General features: G+C 48.8%; 1 protein-coding gene across 1 annotated transcript; it reads left to right on the forward strand.

Annotated features, from left to right (window-relative positions):
- Positions 1-3,493: 3,493 nt before the first annotated feature.
- LOC123409842 (tetraspanin-18-like) lies at positions 3,494-6,232 on the forward strand. The gene is made up of 6 exons (XM_045102713.1): positions 3,494-3,798; positions 3,908-4,007; positions 4,147-4,227; positions 4,335-4,439; positions 4,664-4,858; positions 5,787-6,232. The coding sequence occupies exons 1-6, from the start codon at positions 3,608-3,610 to the stop codon at positions 5,853-5,855; spliced, it is 741 nt and encodes a 246-aa protein (XP_044958648.1). The 5' UTR covers positions 3,494-3,607; the 3' UTR covers positions 5,856-6,232.
- Positions 6,233-17,386: the final 11,154 nt, after the last annotated feature.

Here is a 17,386-nt window from a genome sequence, read left to right on the forward strand (position 1 = left end):
CTGACTTCATTTGTTATTTTTCATGCATTTACTGATTACTTTGAGCTATAAGACCATGAAATTGAAAAGCATTTGAAATGAACTCTGAAAAGGTTCCAAGTTGGCATGATATCATCATTTCACCCACATAGCATGTGCGAGAAAGTTGAGAGGGTTACAGCAAAAACTGGATGCACTTCGTGTACAAAACTGACAATCTCTTTGGAAGTATCAGGGTTTCATACGAAAACTCGTCTGTTACAAAGGGATTTCATTTTTTTGAACTTATTTGAACTCCATAGTTTTTCTGTGTTCAAAATGCACCATTCAAAGCCACATCATCAATTTACAACCTTTCTGACTTCATTTGTTATTTTTCATTCATTTACTTATTATGTTGAGCTATAAGACCATGAAATTGAAAAGCATTTGAAATGAACTCTGAAAAGGTTTCAAGTTGGTATGGTATCATCATTTCACCCAGATAGCATGTGCGAGAAATTTGAGAGGGTTACGACAAAAACTGGATGCACTTCGTGTACAAAACGGATAATCTATTTCGAAGTATCAGGGTTTCATACGAAAACTCGTTTGTTACAAAGGGATTTCATTTTTTTGAAATTATTTGAACTCCATAGTTTTTCTGTGTTCAAAATGCACCATTCAAAGCCACATCATCAATTTACAACCCTTTTCGACTCGGGCATTAGTCCCGGTTCGTAATGTACTCCAAAGTGCGTTGGTCACCGTACATCCATTGGCGGTTCATCTCTATTATGAAATTAAGTATATATCAAAAAAACCATTGCAGAACAAAATGAATAGAGAAATGACCAAATTAATACAAGTTCATCATCACATTAAAACCAAAGCACAATAGTGATCAAATGTTATTATTGAAAAATAAATACATAAAGTTCTCTCATAAAACAAGATACAACTATGTAAAACATTTAAATGCAACAACAAACGCGATCAAAATCGCAAGTAAGGTAAAAATTGACCCAACAACATAATGATACCAAGCCTCTTTATCAATGGCATATTTTCTAATATTCCTAATCTTCAAGCGTATTTCATCCATCTTCAAGCGCATTGCATCCATCTTCAACCGCATCGCATCGATCTTCATCTTGCGATCGTCAATGACCTCGGCAACATGCAACTCCATTTCCATATTCTTATCCTCAATTATTTTCAATTTTTCCTTCAAGTATTTGTTTTCTTTTTCAACCAAAGTTAACTTCTCGAGAAGCATTTCTAGGTGGGTTGGAATTTCCGGTTCACATACCTCCTAGATTAAAAATATATGTCACGTTGGTCATCATAATTGTCATAAACAATAAATGAACCAAATAGTTATGAAAAGATAACATATACCACATCTGAATCATAGACAGGACGAGGGCCGACGGGGGAGGATACCAAAACCATCGCACTATATAATAACAAGGAATAATAAAAGTAAGAAAATTAGACAAGTATCTATCTGAAGTCAGAATTTTTTTTCTTTCAGAAAGAAGATAAGAACAAGAGGCTCACCACGGTGGTGCCGGCGACGAGATCGGCGCGGGCGATCGACGACGGTGAAGACGGGGTGGGGACGGGGCGTGACGGACTGCTAAATCTAGACAAGTCTCATTGAAAATGGAGCTCGGAGGTCGAGTTTCAAGAGGAGAAAGCTTAACTAGTGTGGCTTGGGCATTTCATCGAACACCTCATGTGCATAGGAGGTGAACTAGAGCATCCAAATGCCCTCCCCTCGCCGGCTCGACAAAAACAGAGCACTGTGGAGTGCTCTGCCGCGGCGGTGGGTATATATGTAGGCAAGTTATTTGTCCCGGTTCGTGGCATGAACCGGGACTAAAGGTTGTGGGCCAGCAGCGAGGACCATTGGTCCCGGTTCGTGGCTCGAACCGGGACAAATGGTTCCACACGAACCGGGACCAATGCCCACGAGGCCCCGGCCGGCCCCCTGGGCTCACGAACCGGGTCTAATACCCCCCATTGGTCCCGGTTCTTGAAGAACCGGGACTAATGGGCTGGCCAGGGCCGAATGATAGCCCTGTTTTCTACTAGTGTTGGGGCTACAATTTCTAGTAACGCTCGTAGTTACTCGCATTGAATGCCCTTGTAATGAAGCACGGCGGGTCCTGACGAACTCTATACAAGCCAACCCGAGATCCATGGCAAGGGTTCAACACCCATTGTAACAAGACACCCCAAAGAAAATACAAAGCCTTCGGGCACGGGACGTAGGGTCTTTACCTCTCCGAGAGGGGCTTGAACTTGCTAAATCCGAGCGAGACACCTCTGTTGTAGCTAGGCTACACCCTCATTCATACCCATAGTACTATTGTCAGGATTGTTCGCTCGACACCACCAACTTCTCATTCATACTTCAACATACCAGAAAGACCTTTAACACAGATAAGAAAAAGGTAGGGAGAGAGGGGGTCTCCTTGCCTTATACCTCTGGTTGAGGTGAAAGTATTAGTCTCTCGAGAATTATGTCCGATCTTGTATCTCACAGAACTAACATATGTCATCATCATCTCAATGTAATTTTCATGGAGTCCCATCTTCAACATCATGTTTCTTAAGAAAACCCATTCCACACGATCATATGTTTTATACATGTCCAACTTAAGTGCACACAATCATGTTTGCCCTACTAAGTGGAACGATACAACCATTGTTCATGATCCCCAAGACCGACTCCCCTGAACTGGTAATTTAATCCTGTCCCATTAATTTACATAATGTGCTCCATCTTCCCAACCGAGGAGTATTTATATCGTATGCACACACTCATGCTAAAAATCTTATATGGACATCTTCATGACTATACGGAGCTATGAGCATATCAGTCATTTGAGTGGTGACTTTTGCATCAACTTTTTCCAAAATAGAAGGAGCAATTTGATTCACCTCAGATGCGAACAATTTAATAAAGTAATTCCGAACAAGAGTATTCGAAGACATCGTACCTTCCACACAATTACCATCATTATCTTTTAAGTTTTTGACAAAATTCCTTTTCCTTCTCGCAGAAGCATAAGCTTGGAAAATCCCTGTGTTCCTGCCTCCACACTTCATTCAGCCAATTCGCACTTGAAATTTGCATCATGAATCTCTTCCGGTTGAAGAAGGTATTCTATTACTCCCTAAATACTTTTATATTAGTTTATAGAGGGAGTAATTCTGAAAGTTCTTTTTTCCTAATACCATTATCACCACCCTCTCAGAATCCCTTAGCGTCATGGAATTGATCACGCATTCGGTTAGCTGCAAAGACGTTTGTAGGAGATGCTCCTAATTTAGGGGAAACACCGAACACGGTTAGCTGCAAAACTAACTAACCGTTGGGCGACGTCGACAGGACGAGTTTTCTGTAGCACGGCGTGGCCCACGCTACAGAGACAGAGAAGGGCCCACGTGTCGCTGGTGTGGCGTGCCCGCTCTCCCATTTGCGGATTTGCCTTCGTTGGTCCACCTCCAGCTGGGCCGCCCCCCTTTCCAGTCACCCGTCCAAATCCATCTCACCTTTGCTTCCTCCTCCTCTTCTTCTTCTTCTCTTCTCTTCTCTCAACCCGAATCCAAATCCCAAATCCCCAACCCGGCGACGATGGCCCGCGGCAGCCGCTCCGGGAGTAACGGCGGCGGGTGCGCGCGCTGCTGCCTGGGGTTCCTGCTCAAGTTCCTCGCCTTCCTCCAGGCCTTCGCCGCCGTCTCCGCCGTCCTCTACGCCGCCTCCATCCTCTCCCGCTGGTCGCGACAACACGAGCTGCGCTTCGACCATCTCCTCCCGGACCTCTGGTATCGCGCCTTCTGTTCCGCCATCCCCCTCCGCTCCGGCCCGCTCCTCTTTCCGCGCGTATCTTATCTAATATGTGGCTGGCTGGCTGCCTGATTCAACTGTCTGCAGGTTCGCGTGCGCCGTCATGGCCGCCGGCCTCCTCTACTGCGCCATCCTCCTCGCGGGCTACGTCGCCGCCGAGGTCAACAGCGGGTGCTGCCTCTGCTTCGTAAGACCCACAACCACGCGCCGCCACGACCCATATAATCCACCACTCCTTCCCCTTTTCCCCCTAATATTCGTCTTCCTTCCTGTTGAATGATGCATTGCTGCGTCACTGTTACTGATGTTGACAGCACTTGTTTCAGTATACCATCTTGGCCATGACGATGATGCTGCTGGAAGCTGCCGTGGCCGGCCAACTCCTCCTCAACGAGCACTGGATCCAGGTGGGTCGATTTGATACCCATCCACGCCCCTGTCGGTAATAGTTCCATTTGGTCAAATCGGACCACTTACCGATTCCCCTTCTTCATCGATTATTCTTGCATTGCAGGATCTGCCGTATGACCGCACCGGAGAGCTCGAGAGCCTCGTCTCCTTTGTCAAGAACAACCTCGACCTCTGTAAATGGGCTGCTGTCGCTACCGTCGCCACGCAGGTGCGTGACTGCCAGGATTAGTATATGCTTATTCTTGGTAAACCTGAACAAGCATTGCCATGATTCCATCTCAAATCAAACGGCACAACAAGCATACACCAGCATTTAAGTTGGTTGCTCCAGTGGTCTTCCACAATGTCCAGTAACGAAAGATAGATTAACACACTCTGTTTCTCTTTGTGCCTCGAGGAGGAGGATCTAATCCATGTACATCTATTGTATAGGCGTTCTCACTTTTCTTGGCAATGACTCTACGAGCCATGGTTTCGCCCGCCAATGCGGACTATGATAGCGAAGAAGATTTTGTGGTCATAAGGAGGCCGCTGCTTCTTGCCCAAGGTGCTCCAGCCTATATCCCTACCACGGCCGACCCAAGAGGTGCTCAGCCTGGCCTATGGAGCTCATCGATGAGGCAAAAGGTATTTTTTTAGCTTGCAACACTTACTTACTTACGCTGGTAACCTAAGCAAGAGCGCACTACTGTTAAGGACATTAGGACAGTACCCTGTTGTAAGAAAAAGAATGGGTAGAACCCCATAGAGAACTAGTCAGGCAAAACGTAAATGTATGCATTATGTCTGCACAACACTGTTCTCCCTGGCGACTTGAGAATGTTTGGAAACATTGCAAGCATGTATTTTGCTCTTTGGTCTCAGTTCTTCCAAGATTTTCTTGTTGGGAACTTTTATATCGACACCCTCAGTTTCTTGATACCCTCTAGCCATGACGTTTATCAACTTCTCTTTTTCTCTGCTATAATTACTTTTTTACTCTACTACATGAGTAGTGCAGGATTTAAAACATAACCTGATTATAGCACACACCATAGTTGAAGCATTTGTAGACAAGTATCAGTTTTCTCTGTAGGTTGGATTGTATGCTAGCTTAAGTTCTGACGCGTTATGAGGATGGCTGACTAGCTGGTGGGCAGAAATATTTAAAGCCTGCAATTTTTAACTGAAGTATATGTTGTTGAGTTGTAAAGACAAGCTAAATAGCTAATTGGCTGAAAGCCATTCTCATGCGGAGCATGTTGATTGCAAAGTTAAGTAAACAAAAATTGGAGAAGCAAGTTATGAATTTGTAACACTTGTCTTGTTGTCTTGCCGCACTTACTCATTATTGTTTCAGAGTATGAAAATCTTAGAGTGCCTGACAATCATATCATATGCTAGCGTGGAAGGCTATGATTATCTAACCTTGTGCAAAGTGTTGAAAAAGTCGGGGCAAATTTATGATATGAACCAATCATGCTCTTGGTTCAACATTGTAAATGTATTGACATCGCAACAATCATGTGTTTCTTCTTGAAAACTAATTCGTATTTTCTACCTATGTACCCTCTAGTATGGATTGAACTCCACAAGCGACTACACCTACAACACACTGGATCAAAATGCAGTACGGCCACAGTGAGAATCTGTGTGACTGATGACGAAGCACATATCATATATGCAGTACATAAGTCATATCTTGTAATATGCCATGCTGTAATGCACACTGTATACATTTGTATGTCCAATCATTCTGTCAATCTGGATAAAATCCGCAACTTAGTCATTGGGACAGCCAGGAGGTGGCCGTATGTAAATAAATTGTTCCATCTTGTTGGATGTTTTGGGCTGGCTGGATTTCTTCAATGTAGTCGGAGAGATGGATGAGCAGGAATGGAAGTATTTGCATTGGATGTGTATTAAGTTAGATATAGCAGTTAGTAAAAGAACATTATAAGGTAATGCTAGTACAATTTTCATTTGGATGATGACATCATTAAAATATTTTCTTGGGCCAAATATTACATTCCATACTTCATTTGTTTATCTGGAAAGAAGAAAATGAAACTGTGGTCGTTTGGTGACTGGTATCACCTTAAGGAATGTGAACAAACATCAGTAGTGTTGTTAAATATGGGAAATTTGACTAAATATAAACAGCGTGGTGATCTATAGCTGTGTAAACTCCACCATTACATTACCATACATACGCATCATTCTGTGCCGTAATAAGGATTTAATGTTGAGAAAATACCATGGAAATCTCCATGAAAACTTGATGGCAGTTCTCTGTGTTAAACGAGATGTAACTTAAAGCTAGGGATAGACCCTGATCTACACGGCTAGGTTTAAGAGGTTGTTGATACATATCCGATGAGGTTTATCTTCTCTTAAACCATAGCCGGTTCTATCTCCTCTCTCTCTCTTTCTTGTCTCTCAAGTTCTAATCTCAACCACATATATGCGCTATCCAAGGAGGTGCGCCCCTGCTATATAACACGCAACGCGTGCCTCTAACGAGGTAAGAGTTGGTAAGATGCTTACCGCAACTCTTACATGGTGTCAGAGTCTCCTCTTCCAATCTCTAGCTCCAAACCTCCAAATCTAGCGCTAGTCATGTCTTCCTTCGGTGCTTCCCAACCAAGCCTTAGTGGGCAGGTCATGGAGAAGCTTTCCCGCACGAACTACGTGCTGTGGCGTGCCCAGATCACGCCACAGCTACGGGATGCCGGTGTCTTCGGCTACGTTGATGGAACCTCGCCGGAGCCGGCCAAGTTTCTCGTCGCCAAAGACAAGGACGGCAAGGAAACCGCTGAGCCCAACCCTCTCCACCCAATCTGGGTCCGAGAGGATTAGCAGGTGCTCGACTATCTGTTGAACAACCTCACCCAAGAGATACTCATCGCGGTGACTGCGGTCACCTCTGCGCACGCCCTCTGGGCGGCGCTCGCGGGCATGTTCTCGTCGTAGTCTTTGATCCGCGTCAACAACATCCGCACTGCCCTCATCAAAGCGCAAAAGGGCAACCAATCGGTGGCCACCTACTTTGCCTCCATGCGCGGCCTCGTTGACGAGCTTGCGGCCGCTGGCAAGCCGATCCAGGATGATGAGTTGATTTCCTATCACCTTGATGAAGACGATACCTTGCACCTCATCCTCTTGAGCTAGATGACGATGATCTTGGCTTCCTTAAGATGGACCATCTTTCTTGCTTGCGTTGGCTTGATGAAGACTAGTTGATTGCTCCCCCATACACACTCTGGGTGAGCCGCTCTTCAGCATATCTTCACAAGTCCATTGCCACCATCCTCCACCACTTGATGTCATCCTCCATGGGTTGTATGAGATCTTCCTCTTGATGCAAGCCCATGGAAACACACCTAACCCCACATAGAACTCTCACGAAGACCATGGGTTAGTACACAAATACGTAATGGACAATGCTTACCATACCATGGGATCACTTGATCCCTCTCGGTACATCTTGTACGCTTTGTGTGTTGATCATCTTGATTTACTCTTTGTCTGACGATCTTGATCAACCTTGTGTCTCTATGACCATTCTTTGGATAATACCTTGACTATGCACCTTGGTCATCATATAAACTCCTTGAACCCAGCAGATGGACTTCAAGAAGTGCCTATGGACAAATCCTATAAATATAACTTAAGGCAACCATTAGTCCATAGGAATTGTCATCAATTACCAAAACAACATATGGAGATATATGCTCTAACAATCTCCCCCATTTTGGTAATTGATGACAACCACTTCAAGAGAGTTTATATAAGGAAATAAGCATAACCAAGCGCACACATACTAAGCAATAATGCATGCGTGCAAGATGTAAATGCTTACGCAATAAAAGCAAAACCCTCTAAACATATCCAAAGTAAACTCTCTAAACTTCTCCCCCATTGGCATCGATTGCCAAAATGGCAGAAAAGTTTAGAAAGCCAATATATTTGGTGGTCCTCCAAAAAGTGTGTACTTCTCAGCAAATGAGTGCAAAGAAATACACAAATACAATGATAAGTAGTTGGAGGAAAACAAACTATATTGAGGACCCTACAAATAAAAGGATCGTATGCCACAAAGACATACAAAAATAGAGGCAAGCAATCAAAAGATACCAGATGGAACAAACAACTATATGGTCCTTCGAACCACATGAATAAAAGATATTATGATTGATGGGGTTATAGTCCCAGGGTAGGGTCATAGGCCTGCCCTATAAGTCCTACCCAAGGACTACCCTTCACAGAGGGCAAGGCCCTTAGACAGTTCCGACTGAACTAAGGACCCCCCATCATCCAGTCGGTGACGAGCATTCGGAGCGTATTTATCGTACCGACTGAATTCCACTTTGTACATCGTAACCTCCTGGGAGGGCAACGGTCGTACGTTTTCATACACCATTATTAACATTTAAGACATACGTTACCTGTAATGTAGGCATTTATTCGCCACTACTCCACCCCTGTCCACCGGACCGTTGTGAAGGGCAGCGCACTCTATATAAGCCGCCCTTCTCCACTGGTGCAGGGGTTGGCATTTACTGTAATCCTATATTCCACTCGACACTAAGCTCCCAAGAGCACTGAGACGTAGGGCTTTTACCTCCACCGCAGAGGGGCCTGAACTCATACAACCTCGCCGTAGCTAAGGCTCTGCCCATCCTTTCGTACCCTATACATCTACTGTCAGACTTATACCCACGACAGTTGGCGCCCACCGTGGGGCAGGCGTCTAAGCGACTTCCGGCGAGTTTGCAGCTTCATCTTTTCATCATGTCGTCCACCGGAGATTTATGCATGGGTCGGGAGATCCTCTTCGGCGCACTCTCCTTCATCGTCGACGATTCGGCATGGCTTCGGGATGTGTCTCTCGACGTCAAGGCGCTCCCCAGTCGTGGGGCTACGCACTTCCGTGCCGGTGCCCGCGGCGTCCTTCTTCTCCAGTAGTCGGCCCCGGTGTCGACCTTCGCCCCCGTCACGCGCCGCAACAAGCGGTCCCGCCGTCCGCGGCTCCAACGTTGGGTGCGACACGCCCAGGCGCGCCAGAACGCGTCCTCTCAAGTGGCGGTCCTCGAGTCGGTTGTGGTCGCGCCGCCGTCCCAGTGCTTGGACTCAGTTCCGACTGAGTTACCTTCCGAGTACTTGGGTCACGGGCCTGCAACCCAAGTTCTCGTGGCAAATTCTCATGAAAGTCCCCACCGGACTGGCCGGAACGAGCACGAGGTCGGCGAATCGTCCGGCGCTCGCCGTCAACACCACTGTTCTGCCAGTCGACGCACTCGTCAGAGCAATGTTGAGGTGTTCCGTACACCCGTCCTCAACCTGGTTGCCGCTGCCAAGATAGCCGATTCCCTCCAACCGACTGATTCAGAGGCTAGTAGAGGAATCGAGAAGATCCGTGCCCTGTTGCACACGGCGCAGCAGCAGAATTCGGCGATCTCCCAGTCGTACAACAGGATCCACAACAGTTATGTTCACGCGAACACGCATCGGTCGGTTTACAGCCCCCACTCTCATCAGCGACGCGGAGGGGGCAGCCGTTCCACGAACCCCGAAGATCGTCGCCGTTCACGCACCCCTCCGCGGGGTGGGCCTTACGGCCCCAACATCATGATGATCGGCGTTCAGTCGGTGACACGTATGATCCAAGGCCTGACGCAAGAGGGCACATCGCCCAGAGGAAGGTCGACAGGAGTCGAGTCCACCATGATGGTCACGATAGAGACCGTCCAAGTGGAAGCAGGACCATCGTCTCTGGCCCCGAGTGCTTCAGTCGAGCCATCCGTTCAGCTGACATCCCTCCCAACTTCCGATTGGCGACGGGGATCAACAAGTTCACAGGAGAATCCAAGCCAGAAACGTGGCTGGACGACTACCGAGTGGCGGTCCAGATCGGTGGCGGAGATGACCAGGTCACCATGAAACATCTCCCCCTGATGCTCGACGGCTCGGCACGAGCGTGGCTGAATCAGTTGGCTCCATCAAGCATCTACAACTGGGCAGATCTGTCCCGAGTGTTCATCAGGACCTTCGAGGGCACGTGCAAACGCCCTACTGGTCTCGTCGAGCTTCAGCACTGCGTCCAGAAGCAGAATGAGCCCCTGCGTGATTTCATCCAGCGCTGGACGACCCTCTACCACACGATGGAGAACGTCACTGAGCATCAAGCAGTCTGCGCATTCAAGGCAGGCGTGCGGTACAGAGATCTGTACCTGAAGTTCGGTCGGACAGGCGACATCTCCATGAGCAAGATGATGGAGATAGCCACACGCTATGCAAATGGTGAAGAAGAGGACCGCATACGTAGCGGCAAGCACAAGGCAGTCACCGACGGAGATGGGAACAGCAATCGGAAGCAAAAGCAGAAAGCTCCGTCCACTCCGCAGGCAGAGGCAGCTGCCGTTACAAATGCCAAGTTCAAGGGCAAGGGGAAAGCTCAGTATACCCCCAAGAAGAAGCAGTTCGGGAACTCCATCCTGGATCAGCCATGTCCGATCCACACGAAGATGGATGAAGAAGGCAACGCCATATTCCCGAAGCACACCACTCGGCAATGTCGCCTCCTGATCCAAGGGTTCGGCGAAGGGCAACCGAGTGAAAAGGACAACGAGCAGGATGATGAGGACAAGGAGGATCCGTTCCCCCAAGTCCACACAACATTAATGATTTTTGCTGACGTGGAAAGCAAGAGTCGACTGAACTGGTGAACAGGGAGGTGAACATGGCCACCCCGACCAACCCCACGTTCCTCAAATGGTCTCAGACTGCGATCACCTTTGATCAGTCGGATCATCCAGCACACGTGCCCACCCCGGGGAGGCAGGCTCTGGTAGTCGACCCGGTGGTGGAAGGAGTCCGACTGCGCAAAGTCCTCATGGATGGTGGCAGCGGCTTGAACATCATGTACGCTGACACTCTCAAGGGGATGGGCATTCCGATGTCCAAACTTAGCGAGAGCAGCATGCAATTCCATGGAGTCGTCCCAGGACGAAAGGCCAAGTCACTCGGCCAGATCGCGTTGGACGTCGTTTTCGGCTCCGACAAGAACTTCTGCAAGGAAAAGCTGACATTCGAGGTGGTGGACTTCCAGAGTGCATACCATGCAATTCTGGGCCGACCGGCGTATGCACGTTTCATGGCCCGTCCATGTTACATGTATTTGAAGCTGAAGATGCCGGGTCGCAAAGGTGTGATCACCATCACAGGCAATCGGCAGCGGGCCGAAGAGTGTCTGCAGCAGGGGTCGCGGATTGCCGATCAGCAGATGGCTATCCTCGAGCTCGATGAGTACAAGAAGACGGCCGACCCCGCTGACTTGATGCGTTCGAAGAAGCCAGCTTCGGAGTCCGCATTCGAGTCGGCGGGCGACACGAAGAAAGTCAGCATCCACCCGACGGACGACACCGCCGCCCCGACGAACATCTCCACCACCCTTGATCCAAAATAGGAAGCTGAGCTCATCCAATTCCTCCGTGAGAACTGGGACATTTTCGCATGGAAGCCCGCTGACATGCCAGGTGTACCCAGGGAGTTGGCTGAGCACCGACTGCATGTGGATCCTACCGCTCGGCCCGTCCGAGAACGCGTGCGTCGGTCCGCCGCGCACAAAAGGAAGGCAATCGGAGAGGAGGTGGCTAAACTTTTGGCAGCCAACTTCATTCGCGAGGTACACCACTCCGAGTGGCTCGCCAATGTTGTCATGGTGCCCAAGAAGGACAAGTCCCTCCGTATGTGCATCGACTTCAAGCATCTCAATAAGGTCTGCCCGAAAGACCATTTCCCGCTCCCCCGCATTGATCAAATTGTTGATTCGTCTGCGGGTTGCGAGCGTTTATCATTCCTTGATGCCTATTCGGGCTATCATCAGATCCGTCTGTATGGTCCCGATGAAATAAAAACAGCCTTCATCACCCCATTCAGGTGTTTCTGCTACATCACTATGCCATTCGGTTTGAAGAATGCAGGAGCAACTTTTATGCGCATGATCCAGAAATGCCTCCTTGACCAGATCGGTCGAAATGTGGAGGCATATATGGACGATATCGTAGTCAAGTCACACAAAGGTTCCGACCTACTGACTGACTTGGCAGAAACATTCACCAACCTTCGTAGGTACGATATCAAGCTCAACCCTGCCAAGTGTTCATTCGGTGTTCCAAGCGGAAAGTTACTCGGTTTCTTCGTTTCCGAACGAGGAATCGATGTCAACCCCGAAAAGATCGGGACCATCGTCCGGATGGAGCGGCAGGTTAGAATACATGATGTTCAAAGGCTCACAGGTTGCCTAGCGGCTTTGAGCAGGTTTATCGTTCGACTCGGCGAGAAGGCGTTACCTTTGTACCGACTCATGAAGAAATCAGATACTTTCGAGTGGACAGACGAAGCCCAGATTGCATTCGACGACCTCAAAGCCCTGCTTTCCACCCAGCCGGTTCTTATTGCCCCGCTCAGTAAAGAACCCCTTCTTCTATACATCGCGGCTACAAATCAAGTCGTCAGCACTGTTCTTACAGTCGAACGTGAAGAAGAAGGCAAAGCGTACAAGGTTCAGCGGCCAGTATATTATGTCTCCGAAGTCCTGACTCCTTCCAAGCAAAGGTATCCCCATTATCAAAAGCTTATTTATGGGATCTACATGACTGCAAAGAAGGTGGCTCACTATTTCCAAGACCACTCGGTGTCTGTCGTTTCTGATGCTCCGTTGTCGGAAATCCTCCACAATCGAGACGCATCAGGTTATACTACGACATCAAGTTTGAAGCCAAGAAGGCTATAAAGTCTCAAGCCCTGACTGAATTCATAGCAGAATGGGTAGAACAACAACAACCGACTCACATCTACTCCGCTCATTGGACTATGTTCTTCAATGGGTCCAAGATGCTGAATGGCTCCAGCGCTGGCGTAGTGATCATATCGCTGAAAGGCGATAAGCTTAAGTATATGTTGCAGATACATTTCGATTCTTCCAACAATGAGGCAGAGTATGAAGCTCTCCTTTACGGATTGCGCATGGCCATCACACTCGGCGTCCGTCGCTTGATGGTCTATGGCGATTCAGATTTGGTGGCTAATCAAGTGATGAAGGAGTGGGATGTGAGGAACCCCACCATGACTGCATACTGCAATGCAGTAAGGAAGCTCGAGAAGAAGTTTGAAGTTCTGGAACTTCACCATGTTCCGCGACTGAAGAACCAAGCAGCTGATGAGTTGGCAAAACTCGGATCCACTCGGAGACCAGCCCCGAGTGATGTCTGCCTCGAGCACCTATATCTCCCTTCGGTGAAAGAAGACCCCTTTACAGAGGAACCGGTACAACCGAAGAGGTCAACAGATCCGACTGAGGTCGAGGTCCCCGCTGTGGTTGATTTGATCATGCAGATTCTTGCTATCATCCCCGATTGGACTGTGCCGTTCATTGCATACATCCTGAGGCAAGAATTAGCAGAGGACGAAGTCCAAGCGAGGCAGATCGTCCGCAGGTCGAAGTCCTTCACCGTCATTGATGGCCAATTGTACAAGGAAAGTGTTTCAGGAGTCCTTCAGCGATGCATCTCCCCTGAGGAGGGACAGTTAATCCTGGAAGAAATTCACTCGGGAACTTGTGGTCATCATGCCTCCTCAAGAGCAATCGTCGCCAAAGCATTCAGAGCTGGCTTCTTCTGGCTTCAGGCGAATGAAATGGCAAAGGATATGGTCGACCGATGCGAAGGCTGTCAGTTCTATTTGAACAAGTCCCACAAGCCAACATCTGCGCTGAAGACAATCCCTCTTGTTTGGCCGTTCGCAGTGTGGCGATTAGATACAGTTGGTCCGTTTAGAACGGGCCAAGGGGGATTCACTCATCTGTTGGTGGCAGTCGACAAGTTCACCAAGTGGATTGAAGCCAAGCCCATCAAGAAGCTCGACGCCCTTACGGCCATCAAATTTGTCAGAGACATCATCTCCAGATTCGGAGTACCGCACAACATAATCACTGACAATGGCACAAACTTTGACTCGGACAGATTCAAAGGTTTTTGCACAGGCAAGGTATCCGAGTGGATTTTGCATCTGTGGCGCACCCTCAAACCAACGGGCAAGCAGAGCGGGCGAATGGACTTATTCTTCAAGGGTTGAAGCCTCGACTCCTGCAAGAAGTTGGACATGCCACCGGCGCATGGGTCACCGAGCTGCCTTCGGTGTTCTGGGGCCTCCGCACAACCCCGAATAGATCTGCAGGGCGATCCCCGTTCTTCCTCGTTTATGGAGCAGAGGCTGTCCTTCCGAGTGACTTGCTTCACAACTCTCCACGAGTCGAACTCTTCTCCGAAGCCGAAGCGGAGCAGGCCAGGCAAGACGGAGTGGATCTACTAGAAGAAGAACGCGAGATGGCACTGACTCGCTCAACAATTTATCAACAAGATCTGCGGCGCTTTCACGCGCGACATGTGAGGAGTTGCACATTCCAAGTAGGTGACCTGGTGCTCCGACTGGATCAGCAGAGGCCTCACAAGTTGGCTCCCGCCTGGGAAGGACCCTTCATCATCTCTAAGGTGCTGAACAACGGAGCATATCGACTCTACAACCTCGACAGAGAAACGGACGAGCCGCGAGCATGGAACGGAGATCTCCTGAAGCGCTTCTACACGTGACCGCCGACGGAGGCAATGTAAAGAACAAGTATCATTGAAGTAATACAAAGCCGACTGATTTTTTGCAGGTCCAAATTCTTCCGCGTTTGCAGACTCCGGTCTAGAGAAAAAAATCTCTCCGAGTGTGCGCTAACAGCCGCACTCGGGGACTTAGCTGCGATCCAGAATCGCCTAAGTAAAAAATTCTCTCCGAGTGTGCGCTAACAGCCGCACTCGGGGACTTAGCTGCGATCCAGAATCGCCTTAGTAAAAATTCTCTCCGAGTGTGCGCTAACTCCCGCACTCGGGGACTTAGCTGCGATCCAGAACCGCCTAAGTAAAAATTCTCTCCGAGTGTGCGCTAACAGCCGCACTCGGGGACTTAGGTGCGATCCAGAATCGCCTAAGTAAAAATTCTCTCGGAGTGTGCACTAACAGCCGCACTCGGGGACTTAGCTGCGATCCAGAATCGCCTAAGTAAAAATTCTCTCCGAGTGTGCACTAACAGCCGCACTCGGGAACTTAGCTGCGATCCAGAATCGCCTAAGTAAAAATTCTCTTCGAGTGTGCGCTAACAGCCGCACTTGGGGACTTAGCTGCGATCCAGAATCGCCTAAGTAAAAATTCTCTTCGAGTGTGCGCTAACAGCCAAACTCGGGGACTTAGCTGCGATCCAGAATCGCCTAAGTAAAAAGCTTCCTTCGAGTGTATCCTCGAGATCCACTCGGAGGCTTAGCAGACCCTCATTGAGGCTCATGTGGATGTCAAGACAACTGACAACTACATGAGTATCAACTCGCTCCGAGTGCGCACGAGATGCCGCACTCGGGGACTTAGCTGCGATCCAGAATCGCCTAAGTAAAAAGCTTCCTTCGAGTGTATCCTCGAGATCCACTCGGAGGCTTAGTAGACCCTCATTGAGGCTCATGTGGATGTCAAGACAACTGAAAACTACATGAGTATCAACTCGCTCTGAGTGTGCACGAGATGCCGCACTCGGGGACTTAGCTGCGATCCAGAATCGCCTAAGTAAAAAGCTTCCTTTGAGTGTATCCTCGAGATCCACTCGGAGGCTTAGCAGACCCTCATTGAGGCTCATGTGGATGTGAAGACAACTGACAATTACATGCTCCGCATGTTTTCCATCGGCTTCACCAAGAAACGCCAAACAAAAACCACGAGCTCAAATCGTGTCAGAAAATAAACTTGGCGAAAGAACAGCAAAATATTCGATTCGAATTCAACGTTGGATCTACGATAGTCGGCTCGGTGTGGATCAAGCTTACCCACACCGAACCACGAATGTGACGGCCAACAGCAGTGGCCCAAGTTTGATACAGATACCACTAGACATACCGAGGTAAAGTTTTTCAAGCGTCATCAGGACTGGCACCAGGACTGGTAGGCTCCACAAAGGTCTCAAGATCGATCCCGTCCGCGATACGAGTGGCTGTCTCGAGGAAGGTCTCCATGAAATCTTTGAATCGAAGCTTCTTGGTGTTGGCGACCTGCAACGCCTTCAGCTTTTCTTCGCGAGCTTCCTTGCAGTGCACTCGGACCAGCGATAGCGCCACGTCCGCACCACAACGCACGGCCGACTTCTTCCATGCCTGCACTCTGTTCGGGACGTCCTCCAGCCGAATCATCAACCCTTCTATTTCCTGTCGGGAATCGTCTTCAGGCCACAACTCCTTGTCGATCCGGCCGATGACTTCTCTCAGACGGCCGATGAAAGGCCCCACTCTGCCAAGGCGAATATGTGCTCGGAGCATGTCCCGATTGGCTTCGTCGCCGAGTGGAACGTTCGGAACAACCGACCGTTCAATGTCGGCTGCTTCAGCTTCAACGTCCAGACAAAAATCTGCAAAGAAAAGAAGAGCAGAAAGTAAGTGCAGAATGAATTACAAAGTCAAGAAGCACTCGGCAAGAAGCTTACCACCGAGTAGTGCAATCATCTTCCTTGCCCAGTCGTTGACATACTTCTCCTGCGAAATGCATCGGCGGTTCATCACCTTCATTTGACCCATTAGTTCACTTCTTTGCTTGCCCATTTTCTCAATTTCGGCCACCAATGCCTTGTTGGTCTCCCGGGACTCCTCCAAAGACTTCTCTCGGTCAGCAAGTGCCCCCTTCACACCAGCGAAGTCATTCACAGCCGCCTCCAATTCCGTAGCAAGCTGAACCTTTTCCGCCTTCAGAGTATTGTACGCGGATCCCATTTCGCAAGTCTTCTGCCAAATCAGCCCAAAGGGAAGCTCAGACACATTCAACAAGGAAAACAAACAAAGTTCTTCATACCCCTGCCGATGCAAGCACTCGACAGCGGTCTCGGGGAGTACACCCAGTGGGTTCACTAAGAGTGACCCCACTGGGATGAAGCTCGAACAGGCCGGCCCTATTGAGCTACATGACGAACAGGCAAATCTACGAGAATGCTATAACCCGACCTGAGTAACACTACTCTCGGGGACTACATCCAGTGGATGCACTCCGAGTGCCCCCACTGGTAATATTCGGGCAGACCAGCTCGGATCTGCTCAGATAA

Source organism: Hordeum vulgare, chromosome 7H (genome assembly GCF_904849725.1).
Source record: "Hordeum vulgare subsp. vulgare chromosome 7H, MorexV3_pseudomolecules_assembly, whole genome shotgun sequence".
NCBI lineage: Eukaryota > Viridiplantae > Streptophyta > Magnoliopsida > Poales > Poaceae > Hordeum > Hordeum vulgare.